This window comes from Penicillium vulpinum (genome assembly GCF_028829585.1).
Source record: "Penicillium vulpinum strain IBT 29486 chromosome Unknown utg000003l_segment0_segment0, whole genome shotgun sequence".
NCBI lineage: Eukaryota > Fungi > Ascomycota > Eurotiomycetes > Eurotiales > Aspergillaceae > Penicillium > Penicillium vulpinum.
This window is the reverse complement of record NW_026643243.1, coordinates 5326943-5343497: the sequence shown is the minus strand read 5'-3', so window position 1 is coordinate 5343497 and position 16555 is coordinate 5326943. Positions and strand designations below refer to the sequence as shown.

The 16555-nt window shown below is 47.9% G+C and overlaps 9 protein-coding genes across 9 annotated transcripts; 3 read left to right on the top strand and 6 right to left on the bottom strand.

Annotated features, from left to right (window-relative positions):
- Positions 1–201: 201 nt before the first annotated feature.
- On the bottom strand, positions 202–1497 carry N7479_007063 (serine hydrolase domain-containing protein; the record flags this gene model as incomplete). The annotated part of the gene is made up of 1 exon (XM_057254757.1): positions 202–1497. One exon carries the CDS (start codon positions 1495–1497, stop codon positions 202–204), a length of 1296 nt encoding a protein of 431 aa, XP_057108619.1.
- A 375-nt stretch (positions 1498–1872) lies between these two features.
- On the bottom strand, positions 1873–4179 carry N7479_007062 (uncharacterized protein; the record flags this gene model as incomplete). Its single annotated transcript, XM_057254756.1, has 1 exon — positions 1873–4179. One exon carries the CDS (start codon positions 4177–4179, stop codon positions 1873–1875), a length of 2307 nt encoding a protein of 768 aa, XP_057108618.1.
- Positions 4180–4649: 470 nt separating this feature from the next.
- On the bottom strand, positions 4650–5675 carry N7479_007061 (uncharacterized protein; the record flags this gene model as incomplete). The annotated part of the gene is made up of 1 exon (XM_057254755.1): positions 4650–5675. One exon carries the CDS (start codon positions 5673–5675, stop codon positions 4650–4652), a length of 1026 nt encoding a protein of 341 aa, XP_057108617.1.
- A 1292-nt stretch (positions 5676–6967) lies between these two features.
- Positions 6968–8461, top strand: N7479_007060 (F-box protein; the record flags this gene model as incomplete). The annotated part of the gene is made up of 3 exons (XM_057254754.1): positions 6968–6994; positions 7065–8241; positions 8337–8461. 3 exons carry the CDS (start codon positions 6968–6970, stop codon positions 8459–8461), a joined length of 1329 nt encoding a protein of 442 aa, XP_057108616.1.
- Positions 8462–9012: 551 nt separating this feature from the next.
- Positions 9013–9426, bottom strand: N7479_007059 (uncharacterized protein; the record flags this gene model as incomplete). Its single annotated transcript, XM_057254753.1, has 1 exon — positions 9013–9426. The coding sequence occupies one exon, from the start codon at positions 9424–9426 to the stop codon at positions 9013–9015; it is 414 nt and encodes a 137-aa protein (XP_057108615.1).
- An 824-nt stretch (positions 9427–10250) lies between these two features.
- On the top strand, positions 10251–12090 carry N7479_007058 (uncharacterized protein; the record flags this gene model as incomplete). Its single annotated transcript, XM_057254752.1, has 4 exons — positions 10251–10522; positions 10597–10842; positions 10904–10973; positions 11035–12090. The coding sequence occupies 4 exons, from the start codon at positions 10251–10253 to the stop codon at positions 12088–12090; spliced, it is 1644 nt and encodes a 547-aa protein (XP_057108614.1).
- A 561-nt stretch (positions 12091–12651) lies between these two features.
- Positions 12652–13475, bottom strand: N7479_007057 (uncharacterized protein; the record flags this gene model as incomplete). The annotated part of the gene is made up of 3 exons (XM_057254751.1): positions 12652–12998; positions 13049–13274; positions 13335–13475. 3 exons carry the CDS (start codon positions 13473–13475, stop codon positions 12652–12654), a joined length of 714 nt encoding a protein of 237 aa, XP_057108613.1.
- A 166-nt stretch (positions 13476–13641) lies between these two features.
- N7479_007056 (uncharacterized protein) lies at positions 13642–14948 on the top strand (the record flags this gene model as incomplete). Its single annotated transcript, XM_057254750.1, has 3 exons — positions 13642–13668; positions 13810–14283; positions 14349–14948. 3 exons carry the CDS (start codon positions 13642–13644, stop codon positions 14946–14948), a joined length of 1101 nt encoding a protein of 366 aa, XP_057108612.1.
- Positions 14949–15796: 848 nt separating this feature from the next.
- N7479_007055 (DUF1748 domain-containing protein) lies at positions 15797–16345 on the bottom strand (the record flags this gene model as incomplete). Its single annotated transcript, XM_057254749.1, has 4 exons — positions 15797–15932; positions 16107–16149; positions 16212–16251; positions 16343–16345. 4 exons carry the CDS (start codon positions 16343–16345, stop codon positions 15797–15799), a joined length of 222 nt encoding a protein of 73 aa, XP_057108611.1.
- Positions 16346–16555: the final 210 nt, after the last annotated feature.

The window sequence follows — 16555 nt, the reverse complement described above, 5'->3', positions numbered from 1 at the left end:
GTTTGGGATTTTATTTTATTTTTACTGTTAGAGATATACCATTTGTTTTATAATATTTATGATAGCCATTGAGAATGCATACTACTTCATACATAATATATGTTTTAGCCATACCTAAGTTCTACTCCTCTTCCCCTTTGTGCTTGACAATCAATCTCAGTCCATCTATATACTTCTCAAACAAGAGATCACCCAATCACATCATGGGAAGGCAACATCCCGACCAAGCGAGCGGGCAACCCAATAGCCTACCGCCTCCCGAACAATATTGTTACTCGACCAGTTCCGATTCGGATACACACGATGAGCCAACATGACCATAAAAGTATCCGACGCCCGATCAACAACAAGCGTGGTACCAGTGAAGCCCGTGTGGCCTCCAGCCAGCATATTAGCCATAGGTCCCGAGAAATAGTTCTGGTTGAGCTCGAACCCGATACTGTGCTCATTACCAGGGAATGCTGTATTAAAATTCGTGAACATCAAGTCCACAGTCTTCGGCTTCAGTATCCGCTTGCCACCATATGTGCCATTGTTCAAGATCATTTGGCAGAAAATTGCCACGTCCTGGGCAGTGGAAAAGAGACCGGCGTGTCCGCTCACACCACCAAGAGACCAGGCGTTCTCATCGTGCACGGTTCCTCGCACTGGCTGGGGACGTTTGGGCTCGGCGTCTCCCAGAACTTCGATCTGGTACTCTGTTGGCGCCATGCGCGCGTAGTAATGGAATGAAGGGGACTGATTGTTTCCCTTGTTGAAGAAAGTGCTGGTCATGCCAAGCTCGCGGGTAAATGAGTAGACGTACTCCTCAAATGGTGTTTTGGTGACCTTCTCCAGCAAGAAGCGCAGGTTCATAAAGTTCAGGTCTGAGTACGTGTACGTAGATCCAGGAGCATTTTCAAGCCCATACTTGATGACAGCATCGACACGCTGCTTCATGGTCTTGTAAGGTTCTTCATATAGTCCGGGTAGAGGGTCTGGAGCGAACCCGCTTGTATGGGTCAACAGCATCAGGACAGTGATGTTGCTCTTTCCATTGGCCGCGAACTCGGGAAGGTAGGACGCAACGGTGTTGTACAAGTTTAGTTTGCCCTCGTCAATGGCGCGCAATGCGGCTACCGCAGTGAACACTTTGGTCAGACTTGCCATATCGTAGATTGTATCCATTTTGGCCGGGGTCCATTCTGCGGGAGGGAGCAATGTGCCATTGGAGTCTGCATACAGAGTCACATTTCCGAAAGCGAAGGCGCTCACGATGGTGGACTTGTGACCGATGACAACGGAGCCTCCGGGTTGGATGGGGTGGATCACATTGTGCGAAGGTGCTCCATAGTTGGCAGGAATAGTGTACATGCTCAAGTTTAGTGGCAGCTGTTGCAGAGGCTCAGCGAGAAGGCCCACTGATTCAGGAGAACCATGCTTGAGGATGCGGTCTGTGGCACTACAAAGCGAGCCGCAGCTTGCGATGAGACAAATGGCTGAAGATTTGAGTCTCATCGTAGAATGAGAATGGTGCAGGGAGGTATGGGAATTTTGGTGGCTTACCAGCGTGCAATATATATGAGCTCGCTTCCTGTTATCTGGAGATTGTCTGTATATTAAATGCGACTCAGCGTAGTAACCGTTTCATCACTTCTGGATAAGATCAGCCCCAGAGACTAAGCAATACCCCACATAGATCCCGCTTAGCCATCGGGTGTCCCCGACGGGGGAATATACATCCCTGCAAAGCCGAAAGATTTAGCTAGCATCACATCTGGGGATAGATTGGATGTTCAAAAGTGTAATTTGAAAGGAAGCGTGAACATCGCAAAGCCAGAACAAACATAAAAAATAGATAAATAGAAAGATCGAGATTGTATACAAAAGAAACTAAGCCAAATCCGATGCGGGAGGACGAATATCGGACCCGATACCGCTCCCGACATCCAAGTCATTCTCCAGTTCCTCGCCTAAAATTCCGACATCCATACGTCGTCGGTCCTTGCCACGGCCGACTTCGATATCAACAAATCGGGCGCTAACAGGTGTAATTGGCTCACTCCCACCGCCTATGGTAGTGCCATCTGACATGAGATCGTCCGATTTCAATTCCCAATTCGCCGCACGAACTTTGCCTCTGCGACGTTCCGAGTTGATAGTCTCCTTCATGTAAGCGAACGATCGCACTTGATCTGCAGCCCACTTGTCCAGGAGCTCATCGCGTGCTTCGATTTCTAGCTGAAGCTGTTCTTCAAGGCCGGTGTTGACATTCTGAAGACGCTGCATTTCACATTTGACGCCATGCAGCGACGTGGTGAGGTCTGAGATGCGAACATTGAGAGCCCCAGTCTCTGCTTCATGCGTTTGAAGCTCACTGGTGCTTTGCTCAAGGCTCTCGATGGCTTTTTGATATTCCTTTTCGAAAAGTTCCACCTGGGCCATCAAGTCACAAGCCCGAATTCGATTGTGCTCGACTGTTTCCTCCATTTCTCGAATGCGAGACCCAGACTCAGATGCAATAGCCTCAGCCGAACAGCGTTTGGAGCGTTCATGGGCCACTTGTTTCTTCAGCTTGGATATTTGCCGGGCGTAATCCTCCTTTGTAGCGGTGTTTTCCTTTTCAAGATTGTCGATAAGCATTTCGAGGCCCTTTACTTCGTAATGATACTTGTCGAGCGCTGTATTTAATCTGTCAATCCCAACAGCCTGTTCTTGGCCTTCGCGTTCGAGGTCTTGCATTCGCATCCGCGTGTGGAGCATATCGCTTGCGGAAGATGCGATTGCATCCTCGAGAGTGTTAATTTTACTTGCAGCTGTCTCATATCGGTGTAGTAAAGCGTCAAATTGCCCTCGGAGAGCCTTTTCCCGGCTGAGGGAGCCATGGTGATAGTGGCGCTCCGTCCCCAGATCCTTTGCCAGCGACTCAACACGCCTCACCAGCGCACCCAGGGTTGCCTTGCCGTCCTCAAGGCTGACATTGGCAGTCTCACCAGGTAGCGCACGCTCAAGCTCAAGACGAGCTGAGCGGAAGTGGCTCCGCATGTCGGATATGACATCGTCCACGCCGTCCCCGGAGAATCCTAAGCTGGAGCATTCTTGGGTGACACTCTCAAGAGCTTCGGCAGCATTGGAAGCACGAGATAGAGCATTTTCTAATATCTCCATGATGTTTTCGAAAAAGTCCGATGGTGGAGATGACTGGCGGAAAAGGCTACTGATCGTTGGGTCATTGAACCCTGAGATCCGTGATCGACATGCATTGAACAAGTTGTTCTTTTCTTGCCTGGCAGCTTCCAAGTCAAGGGCTAGGGAGTGAATGTCAGATGCCTCTGTATTGACTGAAGACTGCGTTTGGGTGGCGCGAATGGGCGTCTGGGGTTCGTCTGATAGCATCAAGCCATGGGTGGCGGGTGGATTATGACTTCGAGTACCACGGAAATCAGGGGAGCTGGACACAATGACAGCACTGTCATTGAACATGAACGTATCTCCATCGCCATTCGAAAATGGAGCGGCACCATCCCGACTGTGATTAGAAACCACTGATACTTCCTCACAAGATCTGGGTGTGTCTGGTGTCATCCAATAGGCCTCAGCCACCGAATCTTGGTCCTCAAAACCCGTTCCGCTCCGTTTCATGGCCCTGAGTTCATCTTTCAGAGAATCTCGCTCTTGAAGCAAAGCTCGCATGGTCTTTTCCATGTTGCGCGCCTCACGTTTTTCGCGCTCAATATGATTGATTTCATCGCTCAACCCGATTCGCCTAATTCTTCTCTGGGTCCGTGTATCCAGAATCTGGCGCAGCGGAGTGAATTGAATTATGCGCTTGGTGGATGTTTCATCAAACGGTTCCTCTAAATCATACGACCGCTGGAAACGCGGTGTTGGGGCAGATCGGCGTCGGGATTTGCGGCTAGGTGTGCAATCTCCAGATCCTGTGGCGAACGATGTTCGGCGCATCGCTGGAGTTAATCCAGTAGACCCAATATCTGCATCGTGTAATAACCGAGGACCTGGATCGGAAAACCGAACCCTTTTTCTTGATTTCTTGGGTGTAACAGATACTACTTTTTGTTGTTGATTGAGACCGGCATCTTCTGACACTGTTGCTAAGCTCTGTCTAGTCCGGCGCGATACTGGTGACTGGCTTGAAGTTGAAAGAGAGCTCTTCCGTTTTCTCCCTGACCGAGTGTCCATGTTGGAAAGGGGAGTATATGAGAACAGTTAAGATCAAAATGAAGAAACGTTTCACAAGAACAAAATGAAGGGATGAGCTTATAAAGGAGAATTCTATAGATCACAAATCGAGTAAACAAACAAAGTGGGGCTCTATAGGCAACAAGGACCTAGACGCGTGACTGCCTAGTTGGATTGTTATTGCCTATTCCGGTAAAGTGTAAAGTAAACAACATGCTTCTTTAGGCGATCATGTGACATTTACATATAATGTTTCTCATATACACTTACTCTCCTCTACTGATATGCCCAACAGAAGTACTGAACACGTCATATTGACACCGAAAACTAAATTATGTAGTTGTGCTAATTCTTTGGCAGTGGGATAAGAATTTGTTTATTATGTGTGTATTGGTCAAGCAGATTTCGAAAATGACTATAACGGGCTGCCAGACAACTTTCATCTCTCGAGCGGCTTGCCGCATATCCACCTAAGTATTTTTGGCCGAGCCCGATTTGGGACTCAATTTTGGGTCATCGATAGTATACTCAAAGTCCCACACAGACGTACCGCGGTACTCAACCTCCGTGATTATCTCGACACCAGTTGACTTGGTCTGCGAATAGATCTTGGCTGGAACAGTCATATCTGAGTCCTTGAAAGTACCAACGACGTCCCTGGTGGAGTATCCTGGCACTTCAACGCCAAGTTCCGTGCCGAGTGTCTTGCTCCATGATTCCTCCTGGCCCCAAGTGAACTTATGGTCGGTTTTTAATTCGGTTTCAATCTTTCCATCAACGATAAACGGGATAGAAGCTTTGATCTCCGTTTTAACACCAAAGGAGAACCCATGACTGTGGGTGAACGAGCCCTTGGCGCTCTTTTCTCGTCGAAAATCGCACTTCAATGTTGCCTTTTCTTGAGCATTGTTTCTAACTGTTGTCCTGAAAATTTCTGGTTTCGTGTTGAAGACTCTCCCCGCTGAAAGGTTGTATACAACTTTGACAATTTCGGTGTCCTCAAAGACAAACGAAAAGTACTGCTCAGGGCTGTCGCTGTGATTCGCATCTTGAGAGAGAAGAAACAGAGCCGGGAAATTATCCCAGAAGGTGCCATCTTTATAGGAACGCTTTGATGCCAAAATTCTGCCAGCTGCGCTCACAATGCGAAAGTGGCCAGCGAAACGATCGACGACTGCGGGTTGAAAGGTGAATCGCATAAACGAGTCATCAAATATATTTCTGACATCGACAGGCTGAAATCTACAGCCCTCCATCTCCCCAGGACGAGATGAAATTGCGGCCTCATCGTCGTGTTTGAGGGCACTTTGGATGTAGTAGAACTTGCCCCCATCAATTGGGACCAAGGTGAACCATCCATCTTCGGATGAAACTGAGTCTTTGCTACGGCAGGAGATTTGCTTTCCGGAGGGGACAGGTATGTTGTCAGAGTAATATCCAAGGAGACGAAATCGTAAGCCTTTGGTAGGAATGTAAAGTTTCGATGTAAGTGTCATGATGGAATCGCAGGTGTCGGAAGAAAAATGTAGACGTCAAGAGAGGAAAATTGCGGAGAAATAGGAAAAAGAGGATGGTTGAAAATGTAAGATTAAATCGGATTGTCAGTGCTTTATATACGGATTGTCAGTGCTTTATATACTGATTCAAGCCTATACTGCCGCATGTTAGCACAGGTGGTGAATCAATGTGGAGGGGTATAGATCAATGCAGTCGGCTTCGCCGAGCGTATACTAACAATTTTGCCAATCAAGATATCGCTTGACTCGGTATTTTGCTCACATATCTAGCCACATCCTCACTCGAGCTATATCTACGGATGCGGGTGCGGCATAGCTGAAGTGTGGTGGCTCACAGCCTATCGCGAAAAAAAGACTAGTCTGGGGCTGGCTGACAACGAATGCTATTACGCATGGACCTGAGCAAGCCGTCTACGAGAAAATCATCAGCAGGAAGAAACTTGGTGTTAAAGTTTCTAAACTCTAGCTGAAGGGGAAGGTGCGACAAGGGCTCAGCCGTAGTTTGCGACCAAAAAAAAACAAGAAGGCGCAAGGGGCTGGTGGAAAAGTCAGCAAGTCCAGTTGGGCGTGCGAACTTTCAGGAACACAGTAATAAGTGCAAGTTAGAGAGGTAGACAAATGGAAAAGTCAGAGGAGGGGAGGATGAGCGGCGGAGAGGTCTTCTATCTCGGAAGCATCGAGGTACGGGTTATGGATCCATCTATCCATGGATTGAAGGGAGATTACGGGACAGTTATTGTGGCGCTAAACCCAAAGAGGCAGAACTAACCTTATATGGCAGTCCACATGCTGTTTACATATTTAAACACACGTGACATACTCCATGTTTATTTATACTCATTGATGTAGATTGAAGATATTAGGTGCTAGTGGACTCAGTGTTAAGAAAAAAGGGTATTTAAACGACCTGAAAGACTACATATGTATGTATCAAAAGAGACATGATAAGGCTGACTATTCTTGTATGCTGATAAGCCATGAGGAGATTGAGGATTGTAGATTAGACCAACTCCGCACTGCCACAACACTTCCAGGTTTCCAAATTAGTAGTTTCTTCAAAACTTGAAAGCTGGGGTCTCTCCAATCCAGATCCTGTAACATTGCCAACCTTATGAGCTCGTCCCTGCTTGGGCTGATTCCCTCTTCTTAACTCCGTGTGACTCTCATGCGCTTTCCCCCTCCTGGGTCTCCCAGTGATGTCATTTACGATACTCTGAAGAGGCTCAACCATATCACTTCTCTCTTGCAAACCTTGATGCATCAAAGCAATCATGGCAGCTATCAACGGTCCTAACAAGGTATGTCTGATTATTACTTTTTCAAAAAAATCACTGTGGATGACCCTGTACTCACATTTTGATGTCGCAGCAACAAAGCGACAAAGGTCCCAACGACCAGCCAGTTGACGACAGGCAGCCGTCTCCACCCGCAGGTCAATTTTCATTTATTGAGAAATTGCCCGCTGAGATCATTCAAGATATTGCATCTTATCTTTCAGCTTCAGATCTCGCGTGCCTCGGTGCCACTTCCCGGACCCTCTTTGAGCATGGATCGACTGAGTTTCTATGGGCCAACCTGGTGAATGCAAGACTACCCACTCCTATCCAGGACCCGGGTCCCTTTCAGTCATTTCGTCGTCTCTATCTTGCATTTTACCCATGTTGGTTCATTCCCCAATACAAGATCTGGTTCGGAGACAATGATCACACGGGGGTACTGATCCTAGCTCGCTATGACAACCACCGGGGTGTGATCAAAGGATACCGCATCGTTGCCGAACGTGGTCTTCCAGAATTTCAAATATGGATGTCAAACCCAGAAGTTATGATCCACTGTTTTGACCCCAGTGTTCATCTGGCGTTGGATGATCCTGTCTTGCTTATCAACGACCCGGATCCGACCTCCCCAACAGCCCCAATCCAATCCTTTAAATCGATACCAGAGGAGAGACGTATGCCCGTGGCTTCGGATTCACGGCACATATACACCTCGCTGTCGTTTTGCTGTGAATTTACCTCTCAAGCACCTTTGGTCAGACCCAATGTGATTTGGCCACCACAAACCATCCCGAGCAAAGCACGCACACTTCGTGATTTGAGAAACTCACCCTCGCTGAATGTGAAACATTTGTCAGAATTGTCGGAATCGTTATTCCGTGTCAGGAAGTGGGCAAACCCAGGGCTTACGTTGTCACCGGTGCCACACAAAGCGAGTGTGACTTACTCAACTCTGGATCCCGTTCTTTACACCCCCACTCCAGAGAAACCCTACCAGGGAATTTGGGTTGGAGACTACAAAGCCCATGGGTGCGAATTCCTTCTTTTTCTTCAAAGAGACAGAGTGAGCCCACTACATGGTAGAAGATCGTCAAAGATAATTGACACCCAGGAGGAGATTAGACATCGAGGCCCATTGGAAGGTATCAAACTAACAGGTGACTCTAATGTTCCTCGTGGCCAGCTCTCGTTTATTGCCGATGACCTTGGTTCCAGAGGCTTGATTAATATCGGGACGGATGAGCCTTTCGTTGGGGCACGAATTGTGCGTTGCCGCGGCCATGTAGCTGGACTTGGCTTCCTTGACGGCAAGTGGCCTCACTAAATAAACCAAAGTGACATTCACTAACGTGTAATTTGCCAGACACTTACATTGACTCCCGATTGATTCTTATCTCCCCTGACCTCGTGGGTCTTTACTGGAAGGAGATAGGCCATATCTCCTATTACCGCCGTGTGGACATTGACGCTCTGCTACATACTATGTAGTTGCCTGGCATGGTTTGTGGTTTCATTTTTGCTTTGTTACATACCCCCCTGTTTTCATGTCGTACTGTGTATTTATTAAGTTCAGAGTAAATGGAGAACCTATGAATTTCCTTTTCTGGTTAGTTTTGTCTTTAGATATGGCGGCCCAACAAGATGTCACGGGATTCCCCTCTCATTAATAAATTCATTCTTCCACCTTTCCTTCGAGCCCTCTACTCTGCGCTCATCACTATACCCCTGCAATCTCGCCCGTCCAATCGGACAGCCCGCTTCCACCCCTTCCTCCTTGGTTTCCGTAACAATGCAGCTGAATCCTTCGTCTTAACCTCGAACTCTTGGAATCTGAATCATTCGGCCTGACTACGCAAGTGGCGCCTTGGAGAGATTCCCTTCCAGTCTTTCTGAAATACATATTCTCGAGAAATGTAGCATAGGTCATCCTTTCACAAAATGCTCACACATTTTATATAGCTCACTTATTATAAGAAGCCTAGATTATTCTGACAGTCCCGATTGTCTCGATGACTGTCTTACCCCCCTGAGTGCAGGATTCACTTTGCCGCCTGTGCTCGTTCTGGTGCCCCGTCCGTGTGACCCGCTTCCTTCGGTCTATCCTGATCCACGATATGCGGGGGAATCTCAAATCCATGGGAGAAACCGGAGTCGGAAATATAAGCGTGAGTCAACCTGGGAGTCAGCATCTCTCTCTTCTCGGGACCGAGTCGTGTAGGACCCAAGACTTTCCTTTTACCACCAAAATGAGCCGTTGGCCGACGATCGGTGATACACCAGGACAAGCCAAGGCTCGAGGAACAGCGCCAAGAGAGCTTGGATCCCGAGTCCACACGCTTACCTTCTTTTTCATTTGATAGCATCGCCGGTGTTTCTGGTGTATTTTTCGATGAGACACAATCCTGCCTTAGGGACCTGCGTGCGGCTGGTACGTACCACGTGGCGGCAAACATGTCCAAAATTGATTTGGAATGAAACCTACAGCATTTCAAGGCTATTGCAGTGCAGGTTTCAGCCCAGTATTTTTATATTCCACAGTGTCTTCACCAGATGTCGACTTTCCACAAAATGTACTTCTAGTGCCAAGACTTTCGGTTTCGCCGCGGTGGTAACTGAACTTTGATGTTCGGAAAATATCCGAAAGGCAACGGGGAAATGAGGAAAATCTAAGTTTAAAGTATAGGTCATATAGGCCAAGTTTGCAGGGACATTAGCGTGGTCTGGGCGCGGAAAACTAAAGCGGAATCTGGAGAGCGCCATTGATGTGACCTTGGAAGCCATTTGTTTAGCCCAACACTACCTACCCGTGCTTGGCGTGCTTGGCGTGGGGTAAGGGCTGGGGTACGCTTTGATACATCGCCGATCACCAAAACTCTATACCTCATGGACAGCTCATGGAACTGTACACTGACTCGCTATTCCCCGAGAACCGGAGAATCAGGGAATAATGTGGATTGAGTGTTTTAACACTATGGCTCGGCGCAGGATCCCCGTATGAGCACCTATGCCGCAAAATATCGAAATTTAAGAGAGCCATGCCCGCTCTCCGAACAACCCCCCCCCTTGAATGTAGCCTCTCCCAATATTCTATCTTTTGCGACTGTCACGCTCAAACTCTACCCTGGGTCTATCGTCGCCATCTGAGATTTGTTCTCTCGCTTGAGCCTTGCGGCTCTGCTACATTGTTTGTTATAAGGGTCCATGACCTCGATCCACGATTGATCTGCTTATTCCTTCCCCGCGACCCATCTAACAACAATATATACCAACATTCAGCATGGCGGGTGGTGCTGCTATCAACATCTTCAAGTTCAACACGGGCGGTTTGCCCAAGGAGACACTCAACGCAAAGCTATGGTTCGCCGTCTTTGCGTTTGGTCTTATGGGTGCCGCCCGTGGTGTCGATGAGGGTCTTATCACGGGTGTCTTCAACTCTCACGCTTTCAAGCAGTCTGTCGGTATTGACGACCTGAAAGCGGGGGAGCTTGCTAGTATCAAGGGTACCATTTCCTCCATGGTTCAGCTCGGCAGTGTCGCCGGTGCTCTATTGTAAGTCTTGCTATTGAACCAAATCTTCCTCGACTCTATTTGGTGTTGGATAGCCTTTACTAATTGAATAACAGCGCTTTCGTTGTTTGTGATCGTATCGGCCGTGTTTGGGCTACTCGGCAACTCTGCTGTCTCTGGATCCTCGGCATCGCTATCTTTATTGGAAACAACGGCAACATGGGTGCCGTCTACGCTGGTCGCTTTGTTGCTGGTCTTGGTATTGGACAGACTTGTGTGGTCGGTCCTATATACCTTTCTGAAATTTCCCCCGCTCCCATCCGTGGTCTATGTACTTGTATGTTTACTGGTGCTGTATACCTGTGAGTTCATACTCCATCTCTTCCCTATTTTTTCACTTTTCAAAGCTAATACTAAGTCCAGTGGTATCATGATTGCGTACTTTGCCAATTGGGGTACTCAGATCCACATGCCGGACACCTTCAACCGCTGGGTAAGTGCTGGCCTCTACAATCGCTATCGTGCATAGTTGGCTAACACGTTCTCTCCTACAGGCTGTGCCTACTTCGCTCCACCTTATGTTTGCTGGAATCATCCTGATACTCACCTTCTTCCAGCTCGAGTCCCCCCGTTTTTATATCAAGCAGGGCAAGCGCGAGAGGGCTCTCGAGGTTCTCTGCAAGCTCCGTGGCCTACCCGCCGACCACCCGTACGTCCTCAACGAGATCACTGAAATGGACGTTGCCTTCCAGGAGGAGATGGAGGCCACTCTCGGCATGGGCTGGAAGGGCCTTTTCAAGGAGATCCTTGGCATCAAACGCAACGCATACCGTCTGTTCCTCACCAACCTCGCTCAGAACATGGCTTGCTGGTCCGGCGGCTCCGCCATTACCGTATACGCCCCGGATCTGTTCACTCTCGTTGGAATCACTGGCCAAGAACAGTCTCTGTTCTCGACCGTCGTATTCGGCGTCGTCAAATTCGTCGCCGCCATCATCTGCGCTCTCTTTTTGGTCGATATGGCCGGGCGTAAGCGTTCTCTCATTATTGGCATTGTTCTCCAATCTATAGCCATGTTCTATATCGCCATCTTCCTCAATCTCGTCCCCATTGCCGAAAACCCCGACTTCGCCCCTACCGAATCGCAGAGCCGTGCATCGACAGCCGCGATTGCCTTTATCTACATCTCTGGTGTTGGTTGGGCCCTAGGATGGAACAGTGGTCAGTACCTGCTATCCTCGGAACTGTTCCCTCTCCGTATTCGTGGTATTTGCTCGTCCATCACTATGGCCATGCATTTTATTTGCCAGTACGCCGTCAACCGCGCCCTGCCCGAGATGCTGCTCGAAAATGGAGGACTCGGCCCTCATGGAACCTTTTATTTCTTTGGTGTCATTTCCATTATTGGTGGTTTCTGGGTTTGGCTCTTTGTTCCTGAGGCCGCTGGCCGCAGCCTTGAGACTATCGACAAGATGTTCGACCTTCCTTGGTACAAGATCGGTCTTTATGGAAGGAAGTTTGCCGAGGAGTACGACCGTGAACAGGAGCAGATTTACCGTGATGAGAAGAAGGATGGTGGGGTTGTTGTTTCACATAATGAGACGGTCTAGCCTTTCGCAGTCAATTGCAATCGTGTGTCTCTTGGAGGGACCTGCTAAGTGTCAGATCTGAATATATATATCATCGGTTTGGGGTTAGTTTTCTTGAGGATTTTGCAAGTAACTTTAGCTATCAAGTAGGGTAAATATTCTATTAAAACGGTAGAAAAGTTCGATTGATAATTGTTGGCACGAATGCTGTAGTGGAGATGAATCTACTATCAGGTGGATATTTTCTAGCCAGTTTCGGTGTAAAACCCATAAATCGTCAGATTTTAGGTGTCATTTAAGTGACATTGCTCACTATGGACTGGGTTTGTCGATATTTTATGAGAGCATAGGAAGCCACAGCAACATCCCTCGATCGTATTACCATGGTTACTTCAATGCTTTGGGATGAAAGATTCCTGTAGTGCATATTTTCTTTTTACCTATTCACTTCACTGACCTCGGCTCCCATGAAAAAAAGGCGATGTCCATGGCACAGTGCATGCAGTCAGGAACAAGTAGTAACCTCACCCGACCTTCCCACTACTCCCAAATACCCCCAAGCAACCCTGGCGCGTGCCATACCTAATGCAAGTGCGAGTTCCAAATGGCTCGGAATTCCTTGTCTGTCAGACGTGTATTGAGAACATCTCGCAGTTCCTCGGGCGTCAGTGTCGCCGCGAGGTGCGGACGCATGTCCTTTTGCGTCCAGTATAGCTTTGCCAGGTGCAAGAGAAGCTCGCTTTTGGGGACCCGCGAAAGCCCGGCAAAGTTAATACACAGTTCGTTGTCCGCTAGCCATCGAAGAATCGTCGTTATGTCAGCAAGGTCGGTCCGCGTTCGTTGGTGGTGCGCTTGCCTGGTCGCCGCCTCAGCCGTGCTCCAACACTTGAGTTTTGTTAGAACTAGGACCGATGGATGTATGATGGGCACTATCAATTAAAGTTAGTGAGATCCCAATATTAGCCAGGTTGTAACTTACTTGACATCCTTAATTGTCGCTCAGGACGGTCCTCCGGTTTCACATTGTATAAGTCGGTGGTTCTGGGGTTTGGGATGTACCATTTGCGGCTGCTTGGCCTCATAACATCCACGTATACTTTTTTTCCGCGGTAGTCATATACCAGTCGCCCGTCGGTGCTTCGGGAGAAACCGGGCTTTTTCAACAGGACCTCGCGGCAGTCAGTGTCGGTAACGACATCGACATCCTAGATATTTGTCAGATTATGATGTCTTTTTGGTCTAGGGAAATTAGGAGAAATGTTTACTTCAGTGATTCGTTGACCTCCGAGCAGTCCTGTGGCATAGCCGCCGAGGAACAGATGGTGGATTTTCTCAGAGCGCAAGACTCTTGTAAGGCTTGTCGCAGCTGCATCCAGATGGTTGAATCGACTCGGGTCAAGCGGCATGGTGGATGCTCGGAAAGGAGAATGAAGTAGGAAAGAGATAATGATTCGGATGGTAGTTGCTGATGAAGAAAAAAAAAGTAATAAGCAGAAGTAGAGAATGATTTAGATGATGGTTGTTGTGGAAGAGAAGAGAGAAGGAGAAGAAGAGGAGTGTTCCGATATTTAAATGAGACAGAGGAAGACAAACAAATCAGTTAGTTTCAGGAGTAAAGAAAAGATGGGAGTTGTCATGAGACTAAAAATTGCTTAAGCATCATTAACTTCATCACTCCAGGGCTTCTTCCTATCACTCTATCCTATCCCTTTGTACCACACTCTAGATTTCTAGTAACAGGCAATCCCTTCCCCAATCCTCCCGATTGCCATTTCTTCTGCAATTATTGAACCTCAATCATGGAGACCGAGAAGACCAAAGGGCTCGCAGCCCCCCCCTCTTGCCTCGCCAATTATCGAGGCAACGTCGACTTCTTCCAAAGAGTTCAAAGAACTCTCAGTTCCCCTTCCTGACTCGCCTGTCATCGAGCCTACGCCTACTTCTCCCGATGGTATCGAAGAGGCATCAATTCCCCTTCCTGCCTCGCTAATTATCGAGCCAATCTTATCTTCTGAATCTCAAACTGGCCTCTTGGAAGAATCAGATCACCAGATCGACAAACCGGACGCACAGACTGTCGATGAACCACAACGCGAGCAGTTTCACTATCCTGTGATGAGGAAAGCTTTGAGAGCACTTATTGAAAACAACATCTCTCTCGTGGAGTACGGGAACCAGGTCCTTTACAGATACGGATATGCAGAGGTTCTGATTGTAAGTGACAAAAGCTTCTTCTCCGGTCCTTCAGTTGAACCATTCTATTAACAGAATTTTACTAGCTTGTCGAGTGGGTTGTACCCGACGAACAGTTGGCGCTTGCTTCACAGGTGCTGCTCGAGAAAAACTATCCACGCCTTCATATCCCAGAGCAAAAGTGGCCTGGATACTCTGCATACTCTGGATCTTGGGAAAGGCAATCATTGATGCACGACCTTGATGGCCAGGGCTGGATGCGCGTTCATCTTCTTCCTCTGTCATTGGTTGGTTTCACTCTTGAGGAGACTTTTGAGGTTCCCTCCACATTTGCCCATGAGCTCCATATCCTCACCCCCAAACCTTCTCATTACATGTCATCCTTGATACGTCATCTTCTGCAGCTCTCCATTGGTGACAGTAACCGAACTGGAGTTGAAAAGGACCTTGGGGGGTTTATTTCTGCTTACATCCTCAAAGATGGACCGGCTAATACGCTTTTATCCACCTATCTTAATGACCCGGAAAGCGACGAGGACTACCAGAAAAGAGTCGAAAAAGGGATCCGATTTATGAAGACATGGGACTGGGGTAAAGTTGAGGAAAGATACCTAGCCATGGCTGAATCTGCGGTTAGAGATAGCCACTACATCGACAGGCTGACGGATGTCCACAATGAGAACTAGACGCTCTGAGTTGACTTCACGGTGTTGTGGGAGCTTTCGATGCCTTTTGTTGAGAGATGGAAGCGTCTATCTGAGTCTTCTCTTCATCCAAACATTCTTTTTTTTCCTTCATCTGAACACTCTTCACTCATTTCCTTCGCCATAGCTTGAAATGGCCTTGAACAAAAGTTTTACACATCCGTATTCTGCAACATATTTCTTACCATTCCGTAGATTTATTCTACACCAACAGAGAATACAGAGAATCGAAGAGTCAATATCTCCAGCTTCAAGCATTCAATATCGGCAAAGGCCTAGATATGCACCAAGGGAATGATCTATTATCTAGATTGCATCCCATTAGTGATAGATATCTTGACAGGTCTATGACTTGTGTGTTCATATCTACAAGTTATTCCAAGAATTGTCCGCTAAACACATGACTGGATTTGTATGATGTAGAACCGGCAGAAAGACAAAAGGTATCGAAAAAAGTCAAGACGCCATGACCTTAAAAACATTGGTCGAAAGTGGAGGTTGAAGCCCAGATAAGAATTGGTCATCACTCATCAATCCAGCCATGAAGCATATACCTGTGATGGCCCGGTGATTTGGAAAGATGCACCGTCCATAACACATGCTCAATCTGTACGTACTGATATTGTATCATATTGTCATAGGTCCAAGCGTCGAGACCAAGGCCCAGATTCGTGCTGCCAGTCCAGTCCCGCGGCTATGCATACACTCCCCTGAGTTGCCATGTATCCCACTTCAGAGTCCACAATCATACACATATCAAATGGCCGAAAGTCAAGTCGCGAGAAAGGGATCGCCGATTGTCTCCCTGAAGTTGCGTAGGGCGGTGCCAATCACCGGCGTCGTTCGAACCAGGAAGACGACCCCATGACAGCCACGGACTGATCCATCATCCACTCTCCAACACCGAGGTAGCTGTCAACCCATTTCTTGACGTCCTTGCTGTCCGTGATCTTGTCTGAATTGAGGCTGGGGCTATCAAGTCCCACGCACACACGACCCAACGAAGGGAGGCGCGCGGGGGTAACAGAGTTAGCCAATAGTTCCCCCATATATATTGACATTAACCAAGACGAGCACCAAGTAGAATAAATGATAGCTTGGAAGAAGAGGTCGTGAGGGGTAAGGGTAAGGTGTATTTACGTGAGGCCCGTAGAGCGCTTGACACCTGCCAAGAAGGCGGAGACTGAGGTTCAAGGCACTGATTAGTTTGTACTCAAAGGTACAGTGTAGACTTGGAGGACTCACAGAGAACCGCATCAAATGCGTAGTGAGTAAGACGGCCGAGCTAGATTGCAGCGGACATCCAAGTCAGTCATGGAATGCTCTATGTTCCGGGTACCTCGGTTGTCCAAGATCAATCAGCAGAGAGTTCTTACCATGATGCCGAGTAGAAGGTGTCAACACTGTGAATATTAAGTAATCAGCAGTTACCAAAAAGCTTGAGAGACGAAAGCAAGAGGAGAGACCCAAGCTGTCATGGAGACCGCCTAATGAGCGGTCACGTGGGAATTCACATGACGTTTATCATAGAGTGGCTGAATGTGTGGCTGGGCTGGAAGTGAGGCTGGGAGGTGTGAGGCTGGTGAGGA